Here is a 23,269-nt window from a genome sequence, read left to right as displayed (position 1 = left end):
CAGGTTATTGCTGTAGTAAGTCCATAGTGCTGGTGTCTTCAAAATTTGTTGAAATTATTGATCATGTTGCGCATAAATTAATATTTCCTAATGCCTATCTAACTTTCTCCCTTACTAACCTCACCTTGGTGTTTCTGACCCAGAGTACCAGAACATATCTTTTTTAGGCTTATTTTATCTTGTTAATTATTTTGTTTAACTTGGTGAAATCCCAACTGAAAATCCTTCTCAGAGTTAAAGCGCCACAGCCTTACAAGTCCAAGCTCACCTGTTTAATATTGATAAGTAGCCTCATTGTTTTTTTTTTCTGTACAGCTCCTATAATCTATGAAACCTCCTCTTAACAATGAGCAAATTTATACCAAAGTGCAAACTAATCAGGTCACCAGGAAGCTACAGGTTGACCTCTTGGGATTTGAATCTTGTTCTTTTGCATAATGCTGCATCAAATTGCTTAGACAGAAGGGGTGGGAATTTCCCTCCCTAGAAAGGACAGGATTTGTAATGTACAGGAGAAATAAGTGAACAAGTTGGCACTACTGAGACACCCGCCCTCTTTCTGGGTAGGGAGGGCCATGTGCAAGCCTTCTGACCAGCCAGCAATTGAGGACATTGCGTAGACAATTAAAGGTCACTTAAGGGTCTCAACCTGCCCCCAGTCCTATTCCCTGCCTTCCCAGCAGTTGGGAAGTGTGGCAACCTTCCTGCCATTGAGACCAAGAATGTCCTGGCTGCTGTATTGCTGCCTGTGCCTCCATTCGCCCCAGTCTGGGGGCATGGATGGGGGCTGGAGTGGACACTGAGAGCCATTGCCTATCCTTGCCTCAAACACTGTCAAAACAACACCTACCCCACGGTCTCTTAGAAAATACATTCTTCCCAGTGCAGCCCTTCACAGCTGCGCAACCTTGGCCTCCAATGGTAATCCACCGCTCACGAAAGTTACAAATCTCTGATTATCTGACAGTGGCTGGCAGGCTAGGAATTCATTGTGGAGGCTTATGATACACGAAGAGGTGCAGCAGTCAGCTCTTCAGTGGTTGATTTGAGCTGGATCTGGTGACTTTTCTCAGTGGGGTTGAAAGGTTGCCATCCCTGAAGATGTCTGCTGCTATGTTTCATGTGGAGAACTTTAAATCCAACCTAAGGAGTAGAAATTGCACTTCATTACATTTGTTATATACCTGTAAACCAGTGTAGGAGTGTTGTATTACTGCATTAATCCCAGTCCAGATAGTTAGATGGCATCACAATATCTAATGTTCCCATGTAAAGGTACCCACTTCACCTTCAGTAGAAGTAACATTCGCAATAGTTAACAACCTGTTAGGCACCAGCAGCTTGACAAAGGGCTTCAGAATCATGTGCCAGCAGGTTCTTAAATGGCTTCTTATGAGGAATGCTGTGTAAATGAGAAGGATACAGTCAAATCATGGTAAGTGGTCATGTATAGGAACAAAACTGTTAGCAGATTTTACAAAGATTGCTACTAGTTGTCTTTTTCAACATTTGCAAATGTGGTCCATAAAAAAGCAAAGACATGCAAAGCTAATGGCTGTCATAATATTTGTGCAGATGGGAACAAATTGCTACAATAATTGATGCAAAGATTTCTGCTGGCAGTAAGGACAACAGAGCAATGAAATTGGGAATAATTTTTTTTTGTGAATACGGGTATAACTTATGTTCTCGGTTTTCCAATGTTGCTGGCCTGGTAAAGATGTTTTCCCATTACTCCATTCTCTACACTGAAATCCTAGCCTGCCATGGGACGGCATGGGGGCTCAGTGGTTGGCACGGTTGCCTCACAGCACCAGGGACTCGGGTTCAATTCCACCCTCGGGCGACTGTCTGTGTGGAGTTTGCATGTTCTCCCCGTGTCTGCATGTGTTTCCTCCGGGTGCTCCGGTTTCCTCCCATAATCCAAAGATGAGCGGGTTAGGTGGCTTGGCCATGCTAAATTGCCCTTGGTATCCAAGGATGTGCAGACTCAGTGGATTAGTCAAGGGAAATACAAAGAGAGAGTAAGGGGTTGGATCTGGGTGAGATGCTGTTTGGAGGGTCCGTGTGGACTCGATGGGCTGAATGGCCTGCTTCTACATTGCAGGGATTCTATGATTCAGAACTCAATGGCTCTGATGATCACACAACAGCAAGATACACAGTCCATTTCTTAGCACACTGTGCCATTGCTAACGTAGGAATAAGAATGTAAGCTATTTATTATCTTGATTTTTTTTGCCATTCATTTAGATCATAACTGATCTGTATCAGTGCCATTCACTAGCTTTACCGTCAATATTCTTGCCCAATAAAATATTGCCAGTCATTTTTGATATTTTGAATTGACCCTTAGCCTTAACATGTGTTTTTGAGGGACAGAACCACAGGTTTTCACTACCTTTCATGTGAAGAACTGCTGCTTGTTATCAGCCCTCAAAAGTTTAGCTCTAGTCAATACTCAAGACCTGAACTTAAAACAAAGGCCCTAGACATTTAGACTCAAAAACAGAAATTACTGGAAAAAGTCAGCAGGTCTGGCAGCATCTGTGGAGAGAATGCAGAGTTAAAGTTTTAGGTTCAGTGGCCCTTCTTCAGAACCCAAAACATTAACTCTCCTTTCTCTCCGCCAATGCTGGCAGACCTGCTGAGTTTACCCAGCAATTTTTGTTTTTGTTTCAGATTTCCAGCATCCGCAGTTCTGTGGGGTTTTATTTACTTAGACATTTAGTATCTCTGTTTCTGTTTCTGAACAGTTGCTGTTCGGCCTGATGACATATTCTCGCATTTGCAGTTTTGATTTCCAATTTCCAGTATCTGTGGTACTTTGCTTTTGTTTCTATGTGGTAGTTTAAGCAACAATTTGCTGTTTTTTCTGAGTTTCCAGACACTGCTGCTGTGCATAAATAAGCAAATGGGATTACATTCAGTGCTCCCCGGCAATGAACCGAGCTGAAGAATATCAGTGGGAGCAAGAGTGATTGACAGAGATATGTGTGTGCACCAAACGAATACTGTTCTGTCCTGTGATTACACTATTTGATGGAAATACAGCTCCAGGCACAGCAGCTACCTTGCATTGATTGAAGAGGAGCGTTACAGTTGCCAAAGGTTTATCAGGAAGACCATGACAGGCTGCTTCATCTTCTATAAAAAGACATCCAGATAATAATTATATTATGGACAGCACAACAGTTTCTTTCAAGGGCCTAAGAGTCTCAATATTATTCTTCCAATTCCCTCCAGACTACCACAAAATGTTTGCAATGTTATCCGATTCAATGCACAGAGATGCTTCGAGGGGCTGACTGACACTGTCATTAGGATGGCCAGAACATTACGAAAGGACTGCGCAATTCGATCAACTGCTAGCTGTCCTCATGTAGAAAGAGTAATTGATTGCATCCGTGTGCTCATTTGAGTTCCTGTCTGTAAACATGTTGAACATGATGATTAATACTCTCTCTATGCCCAGCTGGTTTTTTATAATCAGAATGGAAGCATGTTGGTCTATGCCCACTCTGAAGAAGTTTCTTTCTATCTCACTCTCTGTTGTGTACTGATTACCTGCGCCAGTTTTATTTGGAGAGGAAGCAAGAATGGAATGGTGAATCATGGCAGACCAAGACAAACCTTTCAGCTCTGGTGTCTACACTGTTGTATGATTAGAACCTGAACACCAGTGCAACAGGATCACCGTGCACTTTTTTGTCCTTGGCTCCTTACAATTTATAGTGTCTGACCTGCAAGGCAAGCTCTCCTCACTCATCATTGCTGAGCAAACACTTGGCTTTGCCGTGAGAATACTGCTTCAAGTGCTTAACTATCTCTGAATATACAAACTTACAAATTAGCAGCAGAAGTAGGCCATTTGGTCTATCAAGCCTGCTTTGCCATTTAATAAGACCATGGCTGATCTGATTGTAACATCAAATATGCATTCCCATCTCTCCCTGAAAACCTTTCATTCCCTTGCTTACCAAGAATCTGTTCACCTCTGCCTTAAATGTATTCAAAGACTCTGCTGCCACATTCAGGTATTAGTCTGGTAAACATTCTTAGACCTGCTTTCAACATAGAGTCATAGATTCATCGAGATTTACAGCATGGAAACAGGCCCTTCAGCCCGACTTGTCCATGCCACCCAGTTTTCATCATTAATCTAGTCCCATTTGCTTGCATTTGTTCCATATCCCTCCATACCTATCCCATCCATGTACTTGTCCAAATGTTTCTTAAATGACAAAATTGTACTCGCATCCACCACTATCTCTGGCGTTCCATTCCAGACAGAGACAACCCTTTGTGTGAAAAAATTCCCCCTCTGGATCCTTTTAAATCTCATCCCACTCACCTTATATCTGTGCCCTTTAGTATTAGATTCCCTATCATGGGGAAAAGCTGTCAGCTATCTACCTTATCTATGCCATACTTGCAACCTTTGTTAAATAAAGTAACGAATAGTGTACACTGTACTCCAGATCTGCTCTCACCAATACTTTGTACAGCTTAATTGCAGATGAACAACAACTTGCATTTACATAGCTCTCTTGACGTAGTAAAATCTCAAAGTACATCAAAAGCAAGACATTAAATGGCTATGAACTTTGAGTTAAAATAAACAAATTAATGCCTCAATTAAAATAATGGCCAGGCAACCATCAAATTGGGGGAACTTCTAATCTGTCTATGGCAGGTAAGGTATTGAAAATAAATAAGTGGACATGACCCCAACCCTTTTCGGGTCTAGGCCCGAAACGCCAGTCTTCCTGCTCCTATGATGCTGCTTGGCCTGCGGTGTTCATCCAGCTCTACACCTCGTTATCTCACTCTCTGGAAATGGTCAGTCACTAAAATGTTTTAAGCTTCCACCTTAACCATTAGTTATAATGGTTCCAGACTGGTTTCCAGACTGGAACCTAACAACTGAAAGGCTGTGTGAATCATCTAATTGCCTTTACAACACTCAGCTTGTGAGACAGCAGGAGCAGGAGAGTTTCTCTCCTGCTTCCAGCCCAGCAGGCTTACTTCTGTAGACCAACCAACCACCCTGCTTCCCATTAACCATCCTGGGAATTCTATTGCAAAGATTTCTGACTGAACTCCTTCCCCCATCACGCCCACCCTCAATTTGCCCCCACACCCCGAATGCCCCCACCACTCCTTCCCATTTCTAAGTTTTTATCAGGATCAGTAGGGTTTTGTTCACTCTAATTTCAGAACTGTGGCTGTCCTTTCTTACTTGATACAAAGCTCACATTTTCTGTTCTAAAACAAAGAACTGCAGGTGCTGCCAGACCTGCCGAGTTTCTCCAGCAATTTCTGTTTTCTGTTGTTTCACATTTTCTGTTGTTTGATGTTTCTCTTCTTCTGAACTAATTCTCATTAAGTCTTGTATCCATTCTGATTTGACAAGAACTGCCCTTAGCTTATTAGCCAGCTATTGCGGTTTCATCCCAGTTCTTCGGTCCTTTATCATGAATAAGTGAAATTAAGTGTTAGCAATGTTAAAAATGGACCTTCTTCCCACAGGATCAATTTGATTTATCTTCTACAACAGCACTCGATCGTCCTCACCTCTGAAATAATGGTGCCCATCTTAAGCTTAGCTGTCCTTCCCTACTGAATGTAATTGCTTAATAATTAACTTCATCAAGCTGACTTTTATTCATTTGCCAAAATATTCTGCTTTTCGCTTTCTGATAGATAATTGACTGCCCTAGTAGTAACATTTCATTCAGCATATATTTTATTAACATAGACTGATTAAAGTCTTTCTGAAGTTCAACCTTTGATGATCTGCATCTGCAGCAGAAACCTACAAGATTTAACGTTATGAGTATGAAAACTCGTTATACTTCAAGAGCTGGAAAATGAGACTAAGCCATGCAATTCGTTTCTCGGTAGGCACAAATATGACATGCATTGTGGCCTATTCCATGCTATATTTCTGTCTTTATTTCTAAATGTGTAAAAAAAAGAATCTGGGGAGAAGGCAGGCCTGTAGCAATGCATGAATTTCTCCTTTGGATGGCCAGTATGAACATGATTGTTTGAATGGCCTTCTAGGATTCAATATTTTTTTTCTCATTCTCTTATTTAAGGTTGATTTCCCAATCACAACAGAATATTTGGGGATCTCTAAAGGAGGTTGAGATGGATCATCCATTCCGCATTTATTTATTTTGGAGTACCTTGTACCATCGATGCCTCCTGAGGAGGAAACAAACAGTTAACCATCTGTAACTTCATCAGATCACAGCTGCCCAGCTTCAGTTCAGTTGAAATAAACAGATCAAACTTGATACAATTCCTAAATCTGCTGCAGGGCTCCTAACTCATACAATTAGCTTTCCTCTGCTCAGTGACCTGTAATCAATACCAGGCCAGACGGATTGGACAGGAGGGAGTGGCATAGTGGGAATGTCACTTACCGAGCAAACCAGAACCCCAGTTAATGTTCTGAAGATATGTGTTTGAATCCCACTATAGCAAATGGTGAAATTGGAATTCAATAAATATCTGTATATTGAAAGTAGCCTGATGATGAACATGCAACCATTGTGTATTGTCATAATAACCCATCTTGAGGGAAGGAAATTTGAGAGAATGGGAGTTCTGGCCTAAATATGACACTGGGTGCAATGAATTGTGTCAAAATTGCTGCAAAGTTGTAACAAAGGATTGAAACTGGATGGAACACCCAACATCGACCTAGCACCAGGAACAACAGCAATCACAGCCCTGTCAATGCTACAAAGACCTCCTTACCAACATCTGAGGATTTGTGTCAAAATGATTCCACAGACCAGTCAAACAACAGCCTGAAATGGTTACATTCATGGAATCATACCTGACCGACAATGTCCTAGACACCACCATCACCGTAGGAGGTGGGACACGTTGCACACTGCACAGTGGTAAAAAGTTGGGTGGGAGTTATCCTGGGATATTCACCATTGAGGCTACAACACCTGTGGTCTCACGGAATCAGGTAAAACTTGGGCAAGGAACCTGTTGCTAATTATACACCCCATCCCCCCAGTTGATCAATCAGTGCTCCTCCATGTTGAGCACTAAAGGTGATAGGGACACAGAATGTACTCCAGGTGGGGGACATCAATGAATATAACCAAGTGTATCTTGGTAGCACTACTACTGACTCAGCTGGCAGAGTCTTAAATGACGTAGCTGCTGGAATGGGTCTGTGGCAGGTGGTGAGGGAACCAACAAGAGGGAAAAGTCAACTTGGCCTCATCCTTATCAATTGACCATTCACATATACATCTGTCCATGACAGTGTAGGAGTTACCACTCCAAAGTCCTTGTGGAGATTAAAAAGTCCCATCTTCACATTGTGATGTTTGGCACAATTACCATGCTAAATGGCAACTCAAAACTGGGATCTATAAGATGTTCTCACCATCATCAGCTGTGGCATTGTGTTCAACCACAATGTGTAACTTAAAGTTGTAGCATATTTGCATCTCTAAGATTCCCATCAAGCCAAAGAATCAACCCCGGATCATTGAAGAGTGCAGGAGGACATGACGAGCAGCAGCATTCCTACGAATGAAGTGTCAACTCAGTGAGACTATAGCACAGGACTACCTACATTCCAAACAATAAAGCAGCATGCAATAGACAGAGCTGAGCGATCCCATAATCAATGGATCGTATCCAAAATCTGCAGCCTGCCCCATCCAGTTGTGAATGGTGGAGGATAACTAAACAACGAGCAGGAGATGGCATTTTCACAAACACCCCATCCTCAATGATAGAATAACCCAACACATGAGTGCAAAAGATAGGCTGAAACATTGTCATTCACATTCAGCCAGAAATGCCAAATGGATGATCCATCTCAGCCTCCTCCAGAGTTCTTCAGCATCACAGATGCACACTTAAACCAATTTGAATTGCTTCAAGTGAAATCAAGAAAAGAATAAAGATACTGCATTCTGCAAAAGCTATGAGCCCTGATAACATTCCAGCTACTGAGGATTTGTGCTCTAGAATTAGCTACACTCCAATCTAAGCTATTACAGCACTGGCATCTTGCTGACAACATAGAAACTAATCCAGGTACATCCTATCTACAAAAACAGGACAAATCCACCCCGGCCAATTTCCACCCAATCATCCTACACTTGATCATCAGCAAAGTGATGGGAAGAGTGTCAACAGTGCTTTCAAGCAGCACTTGCAAAGCAATAACCTACTCACTGATACACAGTTTGGTTTCCGCCAGGGCCACTCAGCTTCTGACCTCATTTAAGCCTTGGTCAAAAAATAAGCATAACAGCTAACCTCTAGAGGTGGGGTGAGAGAGATAGCCCTTGACATAAAGCTAGTTTTCAACTAAGCATAGCATCAAGGAGCCCAAGGAGAACCAGTATCAATATGAATCAGGGACTGTTTCAGAGATAGTAGGATCTGCAGATGCTGGAGAATCTGAGATAACAAGGTGTAGAGCTGGATGAACACAGCAGGCCAAGCAGCATCAGAGGAACAAGAAGGCCGTAGACCCTGCTGTGTTCATCCAGCTCTACACCTTGTTTTCACTGAATCAGGGACTAAACTCTTTGCTGGTGGAATATACAGCACAAAGGCAGATGGTTGTGGTCGTTAGCGATAAGTTATTTCGGCTCCGTGACATCCTCAGTACGGTGCCCTGGACTGAGCCATCTTCAGCTTCCTCTGACACTCCCTCCAACATGAGGTCAGACGTGGGACCGTACATTAATGACTGTACACTGTTCATCACCATTCGTGACTCCCTCAGATACTGAAGTAATTCATGTCTAAATGCAACAAGACACAGACAATATCTGGGCTTGGGCTGGTATTCAGCAAGTAACATTTGCACCACACAAGTGCCAGGCAATGCCCAACTCCAACAAGAGAGAACCAAACAAATCCCCCTTGATATTCAACGGGCATTATCATTGACCAGAAACTGTACATACTATGGCTACAAATGCAGGTCAAAAGCTAGGAATTTTGTGGCAAGTAATTCAACTCCTCTCTTTCCAATGTCTGTCTATCACTGTGAATGATACAAAAATGGAAATATTGTAAATTTGTGAGGAGGACAGTGTAGAATTTGAATAGGACGTATGCAAATTGATAAAGTGGGCAGATATTTGGCAGATATAGTTCAAAGCAGAGAACTATGAGGTGATACATTTTGGAGGGAGGAACATATCAAGATAATGTAAAACAAAGGAGATTATTCTCAAAGGTATGCAGGAACAGAGGGACTTGGCTTTTTATGTCCATTAATCATTAAGGTGGCAGGACAGGTTGAGAGAGCAGTTATTAAAGCACACTGTACCCTGGGCTTTATTATTAGGGACATAGTGTATGAGAGCAAGGGGCTTATGACAAACATATATGAGACACTGGTTTGACCTCAGCTTCCAATTCTAGACACCACACTTTAGGAAAATTGTACAAACACTGGAAAGAGTGCAGAAATGGTTTGCAAGAATGGATTCAGGGATGAGGAACTTCAGTTATGAAAATAGATTGGAAAAGTTGGGATGTCTTCTGTGGGGAAGGGAAAGCAGAGAGGAGATCTGATAGAAGATTCAAAATCATGAAAGTACTAAACAGACTTAATAAGGAGAAAATGTTCCCACTTCTGAAAGGATCAAGAACAAGAGAGCTCAGATATAAAGTAATTTTTAACAGAAACAAAGGTGATAATAAAAGCTTTTTCTCACAGTGAGTTGTTTGATTCTAGAATACACTGTCTGAGAGTGTGATGGAGGCAAATCAGCTGAGGCATTCAAAAGGAAGTAAGATGTTATTTCAAAAAGAACAATGAGCAGGATTGTGGAGAGAAGGCAGGAGAATGACCATAAGTGAGATACTCATTTAGAGAGGCAGCACAGACATGAAGGGCCATATGTCCTCCTTCTGTAATGTAACATTTCGATGATTTTGTTTCATTTCTGATTTACCTTTAAATATTTTCTGTCCTGCAGAGGAAATGACGTGTGTGAGTATGCATAGAAGTTGTTGAAATGAAGTGTGGTGTTATGATGTTGTGAGATGAAAGAGGTGCAAATACAAGGGTTATACACATGATGCAGGTATGAGGAGAGATTAAATGAGGTGACAGTTAAAATTCTGCATTGCCTACACACTCTGCTCCTTAAAGTGGACACAATACGTCTCCTCCTTCCAGACTCCTGGACAGGGATCTCCAGATGTGTATCGGAAGACCTTAGTGACCTATTTGGTGTTCCTCGAGATATATTGTCCAATAATAAACAGCTTCATGCTGCTCGCAGCCACTGTGCGACTCCTTCTCTCAAGTTGCCTATAGACATGGTACATAATATTAGCAGCACACCAATCTTTGTGTAAGGGATTGAATTAGAACTTTTCTGTGGTCCCTGTTACTTTACAAATCAGCACATGCAGAGCAAGGCCCATCCCCTTGATCCCATTTTCAGGTCTACGTCTAAAACTTTAAAGTAAGTTAACTGGATTACCAGGAATCTTTTAAAGCTTTAGTTTTAATATTTTGTAGGTTGTCTTTGCACTTAGCTTGGTCTCACATTTAAAAACTGAACTCATTAATGTTTCAACATCATGGACTATTTAAAAGGTGGGGTTGCGGTGGGATTCTAAACTTGGAAAAATCTCAAAACTGGCCTCTTACTGTCTCCAATCTGCTTCTTCCTGGTTTTAATAGAAGCAGAACAAGGGTGGGTAACAAACCTACTGCCAGGAGCACATTGGCTATTCAGATATTATTATGAGGCTGTTTGTCCCATACTTAATCTGTCTGCCATTCTTAACCCTATGTGACCTTGGGGAAAGCTGAAAGCTGAAGAAAGACATGGACTGCTTTATGGAAAAGCTGTTACAGTATTTTTTGTGGGCCAGGAGGTGCGGCTGTCTTCCCTCACCTAGGCTTGCATACTACCTTTAACCTCCTCTCTCCATCATAGCTGATCATTCCTCCTCCTTCTAAAAACTTTGCCTCTGATTAGAGCCCTGTATGTTCTAAGTTCATGACCCCTTCCAAGGTTCCATGACCAACCTGAAACTGAGAGCAGGTTTCAGAGCTCACACATATATAAACATGGAAAACTGTAAGCTGCTTCCAGCAACAAAAACAGAAGCAGTTCTGTGCTTCTCCTGTGGGCACACTGTTGAAGTCTCCCAAGGTTGCAATCAATTAGAAATTTTGAATATGATGAGCACTTCTATCCTTATGCAATTAGTCTCCTTATAAAAACCATGAAAATGTCACACCTTGTTGCATAAAGTGTAACTGGGTTTTTAACAGCTTAGTAAGTTCATAACTATTGCTAAAGGTTTTTCAGACACTGACAATATAATTGATGTTCATAGAATGTCAAATCCCTTCAGTTTCACACGACAAGTAATATATTTTGAAAATAATTTAAACATTTTGTCATAAAATTTTACCTTCAACCTTCATCTCCTGTTCATATCCTGATTGTTTTTTTTTCTCTCTATCTTAACGTAAGTAATCAAGTTCATTTAAAGAAGGTGGGAAGGCCAATAGGAGTGGCCGGCTCTGGGTGGTTGGGTGTCCCACCAGTTACTACTGATATGGGCAGGGAACCATGAGCGCACCAAGTTTGGAAATGTCCTCTGAAGACTTCTGAATGTTTAAAAATGGAGTTGGTGAGCCATCATGGTGGACCAGGAATCTCTGCAGAGAGGAGGCCCATGACTGCAACTGTGGCCCATCGTCCTCACAGCTCCCCGGTAATTGGAGAGACAGAATTAAAAGTAGCATTAACAGCTGACCTCCTGGCTTGCCTCTAGGAGGCCCTTTCTAGATTCCCATTGGTTTTGCCTTTAGCAGGGTTCCACCCACTGTTAGGAATATCCTAATAGTGTCACCAATTTGCCACCAGAAGGCAGATAATTTATCCTATGTGACTACCTGCCGCTGTTGAGTGGGCAAACACATCCCACATCACTCAAGATTTCCTAAAGATAAGAACATTTTCGGGGAAACTACCAAGGCACAGCATTGAGAAATTTCCTGCCCTCTTGTGTTCATCCGGGTTCTGCATGTGATGGCATTTAAACACCGAATCATTAAAAATTGTGATTTATGGCAGGAACGTTTCAAAATCAAATATCCAGTTGACTGCCTGAAAGTTTTGTGACTGTTTCAAGTTTGTTTCTTTTCTTTTTCCAAGCACTGAGCAGAATTATTGCTCACCGTCTTATAAAAGGAAGAACATGATTCATGAAACTTGTGATTACAAAATTGCCAATTCTTTCGTGAATTAAAGGCTGCAAACTAGAAGCAAGAAAAAGTATACTTCTGGTTCACTTTTGCTTGAGTTTTTCTATAGTTGCTGAGAAAATTTTGTCAGATGGTAAAATATACTCCCCAAAATAGATATCAATACATGTGTCACTATTCATCGACTGTAATTAAATATGTTGTGCTTACTAAAGTAGGAATAGGAAAATGCTGAGATTAATAAGGATTTCATTGTTACTACCTTCACAGATTTAAAAAAGGAAACATTTTGTATTGAAGCTTTATCCCAAGTCATTTGCCACAAGACAGCAGGAATTTTGCTTGACTTTGCTTTTTTGAAATTGCTCCCATGGAGACCTAGCTATTATCTTGACCTTGGCAGAGTGCTGGAAGAATTCAGTACAGAAGGTATTGTAAGGAAAATGAAAAGTTGTGGAAGTCAAATGTCTCAAAAATGTGTCACAGAGCAGTAGGAATGCACACAGAGCTCCCTCAACTTCTATTTTCAAAATGAGAAACAAGAATTATGAAATCATTATGGGACCAATAATTTACTCAGAAGAATTGATAATTGCTGGCAAATTGCTGTATACTCACACACATATGGTAAATATGATTTAATTATCTAACAAAATTGGATTTTCTTTAGAAGATAATTTTACATGTGTATGTGAGTAATTTGAAATGTCGTGGGTGGAATATAATGCTCAGCCCCATTGTGATTTTGGCAGTGGGGAATGTTTAATAAGGTGTGAAGGTTTGGATGGGGACTCTGCCACTGTCCAGCCTCTGACCTGAGTCAGTCCATGGTGGGAAGTCTCATGGAAACCTATCCAGTCATATCCCCCTTCCCCTTGTTGCCAAACCCGTTCCCTTTGTTCCCTCCCTCCAATGTCCCTCACACAGTTTCTGCGGTCTTAGAAGGGTGTAGTACCACCGACAAGCACCATGGCGAATCTGAGCAATGATCACTGCTTCCATCTGACTGGCCAGCCGGCACTTGGCAGGTGGGACCTCCAGCCCCCTTGTGCCATTTCCTACTAGCTCCTACTTTCATGCTTGTTGCCCCTTCCACTGTAGGGCGGCACAGTGGCTCAGCGGTTAGCACTGCTGCCTAACAGCGCCAGTGACCTGGGTTTGATTCCGTCCTTGAGCCACTACCTGTGTGGACTTTGCACATTCTCCTCTTTTTCTGCATGGGTTTCCTCCAGGTACTCCAGTTTCCTTCCCCCAGTCCAAAGATGTGCAGGTTAGGTGGGTTGGCCATGCTAAATTGCCCATAGTGTCCAGGGATGTGCAGGCTATGAGGATTAGCCATGGGAAATGCAGGATTACAGGGTAGGTACTGCGGGTGGGGTGGGGGTCGGTGGGAGAGAATGCTCTTCAGCAGGGCAGTGCGGACTCGATGGACCAAATGACCTGCTTCCACCCTGTAGGACTTCTATGTTTGAATTCGGGGAAGGTCTGCCTTTGATCAGCTAAGTGTCTAAATAGCTCTTATGTGGCAGCTTTCCCAAAAAAGAGGTAATGTAGAGCTCTTGTCAGTTCTCCAGCCAGTGAACAAGACTTCTGCCACCTCTGTTAAATACTGTCTGACACGTGTCAAACATAGCATGCTTGAGAGCAACAAGCAACATAGATCTTCACCTCCCCATTCCACCAATCACTGAGGGACCATGACAATTTTCAAACATCAAAATGGGGTCACAATGGGAAAATGTTTGGGAAGCACTGGTCTAGTGTTTGAATCTGCAACTGTGAAACCGTAAAGCAGAAGCTCTAACAAAGACATCCTTTTCTAATCTCTGTTCTTTTCTCTGTTTTTTTACAGACAGTAACTTTATTCTTGCAAACGCACAGGTGGCAAAGGGATTCCCTATAGTGTATTGCTCAGATGGCTTCTGTGAACTCACTGGGTTTGCTCGCACTGAAGTCATGCAGAAGAGCTGTAGCTGTAAGTTTTTATATGGTGCTGAGACAAATGAACAGGTGACACTTCAAATCGAGAAAGGTTTGGACGAAAAGACAGAATTTAAAGGAGATATCATGTTTTACAGGAAAAATGGTAAGCAATCTGGTTTTTATTTTAAGAAGTGTTCATAAAACCCATACTGTATTAAAATTCCATGGTGACTCTTTCTGTTGCAGTTAAGAAGAATTGGAAGCAAATACAGCAGTGTACTAGCAATGCAGTTTTGGCTCAAGCTAGACTTCTCTCATTTACTCATTGACCACGTGAAATATCCAGCTGCATGTGCATTTCCTTTTCTGCAGAATTATAAGCACTTCAAAGAAGTGCTTTCATAAATCTGGAAGTTTAAACAGTCATGTCCTTTACTAGTTAATTTATAACTTATGCATCCAGCATACCCATTAATTTCCACCACTTGATTTATTTTAGGTTCTATTGCATCAACATATATAGGAATCCACTAATCAGAAGGTACATGGTGCAAAATAAATCAATCTTGTCATGGCCTTTGTAACTAATTTGTGGATTAAGCATTTTATTTTAAATGAACCAAATTTCAAACTTGCATTTTAAATGAGATTATGAGCAGAACACATCTCAATGAGTAATGGTAATGGTCTGGAGACCGAACCTCTGGGACACGAGAGGAGAGAAAGCCTGCTTTTTTCTTTAATTATAGTGGGACAGGTACTTAGAATCTTAGTTAAGCTAATATTCCGTTTCAATTCCTCTCACACTTTTTGTTGAAAGTTTAATTCCACGGGGTAGATGGGGCAGTGGCCATAGAGACAGGTTAAATTTTAGAAATATGGGAAACTCAACCCTAACCTGCTGCGTATGTGCCTACCCTTGCTTTGACCAGGGAGGGTTGGGAGATTGATGAACAACCTGCTCTCAAGAGGTGGGTCTATAATACATTATCACAATGGCCTGTCTCAGATTTTATTGGCTCTATGAAATTAACAGCTGTGAGTTGGATTTGTCAGGGCTTGAAATGTTGGCAACTGAAGTGTTTTCCCTGATCTTTCCTGAGCCTCCAAGAACTGGGTGTCAGACTTCCCTGACCTTCCCAGGGGGATCCCTGCATGTACTGTCCCTTACCACTACTCCCCAGTCTTGTGCACTATCCATCTGCCTCCTCAGAAACATAAAGAGAGGGAAGCTGAGTGGAAGAACCACAGACTGTGAGAGGTTGTGAAACATGAACTGTGTGAAAGAAGGTGAAAGCAGAACACAAACTGTGAGAGGATGGAGAGAAACCAGCAAACTGGGGGAGAGGAGGCGGGAGGTGTTACAATCCTTGAAATTGAGTGGTTTTGAGACATGACGTTTTCTATTGAATGTGAATGTAATTTTCCACAGTTTTCCAGAGTTATCTAGTGCTTGTGAACCTCAGGCATCATTACCCTCACAGATTTATAAGCTGTCCACTATTTCCCTGCTGAATTATTACCATCTGTTTGTCTTGATGGAGATCAATATTTGTAAACTTTGATATTTACTTTGCAAAGTCCTTATTGCAGTAGTTTGTGCAAATATGTCAAATATTAAGTGTCATTTGGGGCAGGGCAGGGAAGCAATAGACAATTAGCAGGAATCCCACATCTGAAGTGCATTCATTTGGATATTGACTGTGGAAGGACTGTGGGTTCTGCAGGGATATCTTCCTGGATTGAATTGCTAACCACACGTACTGTCCACGCTTGTATAAAGAATGACCACTGTGGTGAAGTAGAGAACATCTGAAATATAAAACTGCTTTCAAGCAAGGAAGGTAAAGTTTTAAAAAAAAACCTTCAACATAATGCTGTAGCTTTAATATCTGCAAACATTTGTGAAATTTCAATGCAAAACGTTTGAAGGAATCTTGAAATGATTATGGTACAGTTCATCTGTGAACTGGTGTCTCTGATCTCCAGTACTGAAGACATAATTTAATGATTTATAGCTCCCCATGGAGAGGTACTTACTTATCTCCCATCTCCTATCCTGAACATCTCTTCAACATTCAGCAAGTACATTTCAACTGTAGCTGTCTCCTGCTGGTATTAACCCAATGGTGGTGAGTCTGTTGGCATGCAGTGCATACAAAAGGTAAAACTGTACAGTTTCTTTGTGGTCGTCTAAGGTCGGAGATAGGAGCCTTCTTCCAAAGTACTCATTGCCTGATTGCAGCATGGGAAGGGTGGGGGAGAATCCTCTGAGAGCCACCCACCTGCTCTTGCTGCCAATCCCTCTACACCCGTCTGCCAATGACATTCTCCCCATAATGCCCATGTAATCTTTATTTACCTGGGGCCTGGATTGCTCCTTGACCCTGGACCTCTAATAGTTATAGTTCCAGCAGCAACCCTCTCGTGACTCCATTGGCTAGCAACTGTCAATGGGTAGGAATTCCACCCTGGGGTTCTTGATGCCAAGGAACCAATGCTACCTATTTCAGTGCCTGTGTGGCACAATACTAACAGGCCTTTACCAAGGAGGCAACACTGTCTCTCACTGGCTCTTCAACCAGCAGACAAGACCCTACATGTCTCCGTAAAATCCAATCCAAATTGTGCGCAGGACTCTTTGACATCTCTCCCAGTTATGTAAGTTCTCATAATGTAACAGGAGTGGTTGTGCAGCAGTTCACATGCTGGACCTTACTGAAATATACAGTGAACCATCATTATTCTTATATCTGTGGCCGTTCCATTTCAGGGGAAGAAAATATGGCACTTAGTGAACGATTATACTGGTAACGTTGCATTAGGATTATGTTATCAACTCCTGAAACTACTTGTAAATGGAGGATCATAATCATTAGCCAGGTATATATACCTCCTCCATGCCAAGGCTCCTGGATTGACAGATAAGACACGGGTTTTGCAGTGCCCACATTGGCAGGTACTGGAGAGTAAGTTGGGGTGATGGATTTTAAAGACGCAGTGTGGTCGGGGAAGTCTAAAGGCAAGGGACTTCAGGGGGTTGTGGCTCTGGTAAACCCTGCAGGCCCACAAAGTTACTTTCCTCCCACCCCTCCCCACTTGATACAAACAGACACAGCTACAGCTGCAGAGCTTCCCAACTGGAATGACTTATTTTGTACTGCAAGACGTCCACACTGGCAAAGGTGATCTGTCCATCCGATTTTAAATCTGGCCAGGCATCACAGCCTTTATACCAGTATACACTCCCCATAAAAGGTCAGACTGATTATTTACCAATCACTATTACATTGTAATTACACAATTCTCTTGACAGTTCGAAGCTGAGCTGGCAGGGAGATGACAGAAAGGCTTAGTAAGCTATTTCCTTGACTGTAATGGATTGAGTCTTTGAATTTTGCAACATTTTTGCTGTATCAGTTTTAAAGTGTTGAAGCAAATAGAACATGGTGCATATCTGTATTTTGTTTTAATGGATTTCTTTTAAAGAATATCCAGGCTAACATCCAAGTGGTTGCAGTTGATTGGTACAATATGTTATGGAAAAGGTGGTGTAGCAGAATGAAATATCACTGGGTTTGACTAGAATACATGCTTTAGGTGAACTACCATAGCCCACTATCCAGTCGGTGACATCAGGATTGAAAGTTTGTTTCAATAATTAATTATAGTTTCTTTTATCAAGCCTGAGTTGCTCTTTGTTTCATTTTTCCAAAGTCAGGGTAAATAGAAAGGACGGACTCATTTGTCATTCACCTTATTCACCTTTTATTCACAATGTGTCATTTCACTAATGCTAAAAATAAAGCCTTCAAGAAGAAATGTACAGTGCAGCACAAAAGTGGTTGTGTGATATTTTCACTGTTAAACTGATATGACTAGTATAATGTATTTCAATACTTGGAATTCCTTTTTTAGGACTTTTTTCTCCTGCTGCTTAGTTACATTTTTTTGTTTCCTCTTTGTTTTACAATTTTCCTGCCTCACCTTTTTCTCAATCCCTCTTCGTTCCAATTTTCTTATTGCTTGGTGCATGCTTCGTTCTGTTTCTGCTATTATTCTATTAGGATAGAATCCGTTTATATTCTATCCATTTTGTGAATACAAGCCACATGCAAAGCATATCAATTTAGTGTTGGAATAGCTTCTACCCAATATACTTAGGCATTGGTCCCATTGCTATATCTGTGTGGTGCATTTTTATGGCAGTCTAGCTGCCAGTGCCTGTGTGGGTTTCCTTCAGGTACTCAGGTTTCCTCCCACAGTCCAAAGATGTGCATGTTTGGTGAATCAACCATGCTAAATTGCCCGTAGTTGGGAAGCTGAAAATTCTCCCATTGCATTCTCCATTGCAATGCTTCATGCAATCAGAATCAACTTGTTAATCTATTAGCATCTTTTCTCCTGTAAAATTGTAAGATGTAGGAGCAGAGTAGGTCATTCAGTCCATCGAGTCTGATGTGCAATTCACTGTGGTCATGGCTGATCTGATAATCCTCAACTCTGCTTCCCTGCTTCTTCCCCTTAACCACTGATTCATTTACAGATTAAGAATCTGTCTATCTCAGCTTAAAATATACATAGCCACCCAGCTCGACAGCCCCCTGCAGTAAAGAATTCCACAGATTCATTACCCTCTGAAAGAAGAAATTGATCCTCATCTCTAGGTGGTCCCTTATTCTGAAATTATACCGTCTGGTCCTAACTCTCCCACTAATAAAACAACCTCATCACATCTACCTTACCAAGTTCCCGTAAGAACCTTGTTTGTTTCAATAAGGTTGTCTCTCATTCTTCTAAACTTCAATGTGTAATGGCCAAACCTATTCAAGGTCTTCTCATTAAAGTATATATTATGATTATTCACAATTTGTCAGTCTTTCACTTGTCTTGATGAGTGCAAGATGAAGAGCTTTAGCAGTGTGTCTTTCTTTCAGCAATATTCAAACGTGTTGGCATAAAGTGTTTCTTATTTATTTTAGTTTTTAGGTTTGAGGGAAAAGATTTTCATGTGCTGTTAGCTAAAAATTAGCTGAAACCTCATGATCATTAAAATGGTTGAGTCATCATCATTTAGCTTGACATTTTATGCTTTGCTTTACTTCAAGCATTGTATTTCAATTTATGATTTTGAATTACCTGATATATTGCAAATGATTTTCCCCTGGAGTTTCCACTATAGTTGTGCCAATACATTGCCAGCTTGGGCTTTAATGCTTTGGATCAAATTGAGAAGATACAATCTGTTCTATATTATAAAGAAATCAACATCTTGTCTTTACAAACTGCAGTGCTAGCATACATGCTGAGCGGTAATTGTCCAAAGATCAAAGTCTGGAATTTTGGGAAAATGCAGTAATAGGTGTAGAAACCGTTTTAAATTAAAAGTTTAAAACCAGAGGCATTGAAATGTTCTTGTATTGTTTTTAATATATAAATGTATTTAGCATACAAATGCCAGCATTGTCCAAGGCCAACGAAACAATATAATGATAATCATCCTGTTTTATAATTAGTTCTGATCATATTGCTTCAATGTTGAATAGATATTATTTTACTTCTTTCTAAATTAGTATTTCGTCCAATTTCTTTTCAATTATCTTGAATCAACAGAAGTACAAGATTACAAAACATTTTTCGCATCAGGTCCTTCAATACAGAGTCACAGACAAAAAGCATGGTGTGAGACTAAGTTTGACTACTCTTCCAAAGCGTATGACAAGTTGAGTGGTCCCCTTCTGGGCTGTAAGCTTCTAGGTTCGGAACCCTGTTAACCTCAAAACTACAGAATGTCATTCCTGTCCTTTTCCCATTTATAGCATCTATTGGTCTTTTAATTAAATCCAGAATTGGAATTTTGACTATGCTTGGGTCAAGGTTGACAATATTTTATCCATTAAAATAAATTGGTCATATTCATAGATTGGATGTTCGAGGGTGAAAATGAACTGTTTGTCAGGTAGTACATCAGGTTCTGTAATTCTAGTACGTGGAACTTTCCTTGTTGCAATCCTACTTGGGCCACTCCCCACAACTCTTTCTCCAGCACATCAATGACATAATCGGTGCTGCTTCCCTATCTCATTTGGAATTGGAAAAATAAATCAAATTTGCTTCCAATTTCCACTCCGCCTTCATTTTCACTTAGTCCATCCCAGATTCCTCCCCTCCTTTCCTTGACAACTCTGTTTCCATTTCTGGATTTAGCCTGGCCACCAATATCCACTGCAACCCCACTAACTCCCAGAGTTACCTGGACTATATATCCTCAGACCTCGTTTCCTGTAAAGACCCTATTTCCATTCTTCCCATTTCTCGTTCCTGTTGCATCTGTTCTGACAATGCCACCTTCTACAGCAGGGACGCCGGAATGCCCAATCTTTCCTCAACCGAGGATTCCCCACTGCCATGGTTGAAAGGGCCTTTAGTCATGTTTGACCCATCTCCCGCACCTCTGCCCTCACCGCTTCCCTTCCCTCCCACAACAGCGATAGAGTCTCCCTGGTCATCACTTACCACCCCAGTAGCCTCGGCATCCAAGGGAATGTAAGCTGCTGTTTCCATCACCTCTAATAGGATGCCACCACCAGACACATATTACCCTGTCCTTCCTTGCTGGCATTCTGCAAGGATCTCTCCCTCCATCCTGGTCAACTCCTCCTCCGGTCCCAACACCCCCACTCCTCCACAGCAACTTTCCATGCAATCACAGAAAGTGTAATACCTGCCGATTTACCTCCTCCCTTCTCACTAACCGAGGCCCCAGGTGAAGCAGTGATTTACCTGTAATTCACTCAATCTCGACTACGGTATTCACTGCCTACAATGTGGTGTGCTCTACGCTGGGGAAATAAAACACAGACCAGGCAACCGCTTTGCAGAACACCTACATTTCTCTGCAAAAATGACCCTGAGCTTTCAGTTACCTTCCAATGCAACAAACCAACCTGTTTCCATGCCAACATTTCTGTCTCAGGCTTTCTGCAGTGCTCCAGCGAGTCTCGGCACAAGTTCAAAGAACAGCATCTCATTTTCCACTTGGAGACCGTGCTGTCTCTAGGACTCGACATTGAGAACTTTAGAGACTGATTCCATCCTTCCATATTTTAAACACAGCCCCGCACCTGGATCTTGTCATGACATGGGTTTGGCATCCATTCTAACGTACTTCCAGACCCATTATCACATTAAATGGGTTGCATTCAGTACAATGAACCAATTTTCTTACTCCTGGCTCTTATTATCAGTTTTCAGCTTTTCTTCTGTCCTGGCCTGCTGTCCATAATTACCTTGTTAACCTTATCCTTTTCATATCTCTCTCTTTGTGCTCTGTCATGACCTATCCACTCAAAGTATCCTTCTCTCCAACTTTGTCTTTATCATAAATATCACTTATTCCTGGTTACTAACAGTTCTGACGAAGAGTCACCAGACTCAAAAACGTTAACTCTGCTTTCTTCCCACAGAAGCTGCCAGACCTGCTGAATTTCTCCATCAGCCTCTGTTTTAGTTTCAGATCTCCAGCATCTGCTTTTCTTTGTTTCATTTCTGTAATTTGGAGGTGGCAGTCATGAAACTGGGTCTGTGCCAATTTGACAAACCAAAATGGCACGGAGAAGTTGATGAAGATTTTGCCAAAACAAAATCTAAAATGAGCAAAGTAGGACATGCCGTATCACCTTTAGTGAATAAGAATCAGATTATCAGCTTTGCTCTTAGCGTGCTTACATTGGAACTGTTGGCTGTCCAAAATGCAATTAACTGGTCAGGACAGATTTGACTTGAGGATCAAGGATCCACAAGACTTTGCAGTAGAAATTGCAAATGAACTAGTATGTGCTCCAATAGTCCACTGCACCTCATGAGGATGTGCCACTGTCAAATACAAGTTTCAGGTTTGAGGAAGTACTGTATGAACATGAAGCTCTGCACAAATGAAAAGGGAGCACCCTTTTGCAGATAATGTGGTGTACAGTACCCACAACAAAGCTGTGTTTTGATGGCTGGCATCAGCATTGTACAATGCCAAGGCTTGTTTGGCTTCAGGGTGAATGGTACACCATAATGTGTTCTGGAAACATGTGTAGCAAGTCTGTTTTTCACCAGGTTCATTAAGTACTTCCCCATTCCCCCACACTACAAAACACACAAATTTCCTGTGAGTTAATGCAATTTAACATGTGTCATTACAATTCCTCTTAATTTCCACAACTTTGTACACATTCACTTAAGGATACTTTCTAAATATATTTCTTATATATATTGTTCCCCAAAAAAATATCATCGAGCACAAACATCCATTAACACATTACAAGTGAACTAAATATACGGTGAAGAGCATTCACTTTATGCACACAGTCCTAGTCCACCCAATCTTCAGTATTTCTGCAGGATTTTAGCTCTAATTTCTGTCCAGAGATGCTGCCAGACCTGCTGAACTTTTCCAGCTATTTATGTTTTTGCCTCTGCAGTCTCTGTTTGTCAGCTCTAACTTACAGCTTGTTTAACAGTTTTATTCTAAGTCCACACTAGGTTTAAGAAATCCAGTGCAGTGAGCATCAAATGTACATAGACCTGCATAATCAAACACCAAACAATTGAATAGTACAATCACTAAATTTGATTGCCACTAATTATTGGAAGCATCTTCTATATGGTTAACCAATCAAACCCTTCTTCATTTTGAATAATTCTCTCAGTTCACTCTGAGTGTTCTCTTTTCTGGAGAAAAGAGCTCCAGGCGGTCTATCTTTAATAATAATTATAACCTCACAGTTCTGGCATTGTGGTTGCAAATCAGTTTTACTCCCTCTCCAATACCTCTATAATCAAGAAACCAGTGGTATTTTTTGGAGCCTAAGAACTATATTTAACTCCTTCTTGAAAACTTTCAATGTTTTGGCCGCAACTGCTTTCTGTAGCAGAGAATTCTACACATTCACCACTCCCGGGTGGAAAAATTTCTCCTCATCTCAGTCCTAACTGATCTACTCCTTTGACCCTGGTTCATGACTCCCTGGTCATCGAGAGCATCCTTCCTGAGTTTACCCTGTCTAGTCCTGTTAGAGTTTGATAGGTTTTGATGATACTCCCCTC

General features: G+C 41.4%; 1 protein-coding gene across 1 annotated transcript in view; it reads left to right on the top strand.

Annotated features, from left to right (window-relative positions):
• kcnh8 (potassium voltage-gated channel, subfamily H (eag-related), member 8) overlaps positions 1-23,269 on the top strand; it is a 385,185-nt gene that overhangs the window by 104,972 nt on the left and 256,944 nt on the right. The window contains exon 2 of the mRNA XM_048612148.1: positions 14,103-14,336. Within this exon, the coding sequence (XP_048468105.1) occupies positions 14,103-14,336 (234 nt within the window). The remainder of the gene's footprint in view (positions 1-14,102; positions 14,337-23,269) is intronic.

This window comes from Rhincodon typus, chromosome 2 (genome assembly GCF_021869965.1).
Source record: "Rhincodon typus isolate 14 chromosome 2, sRhiTyp1.1, whole genome shotgun sequence".
Lineage (NCBI taxonomy): Eukaryota > Metazoa > Chordata > Chondrichthyes > Orectolobiformes > Rhincodontidae > Rhincodon > Rhincodon typus.
Note: the sequence above shows the minus strand (reverse complement) of the source record. Positions and strands in the feature narration are given on the sequence as shown.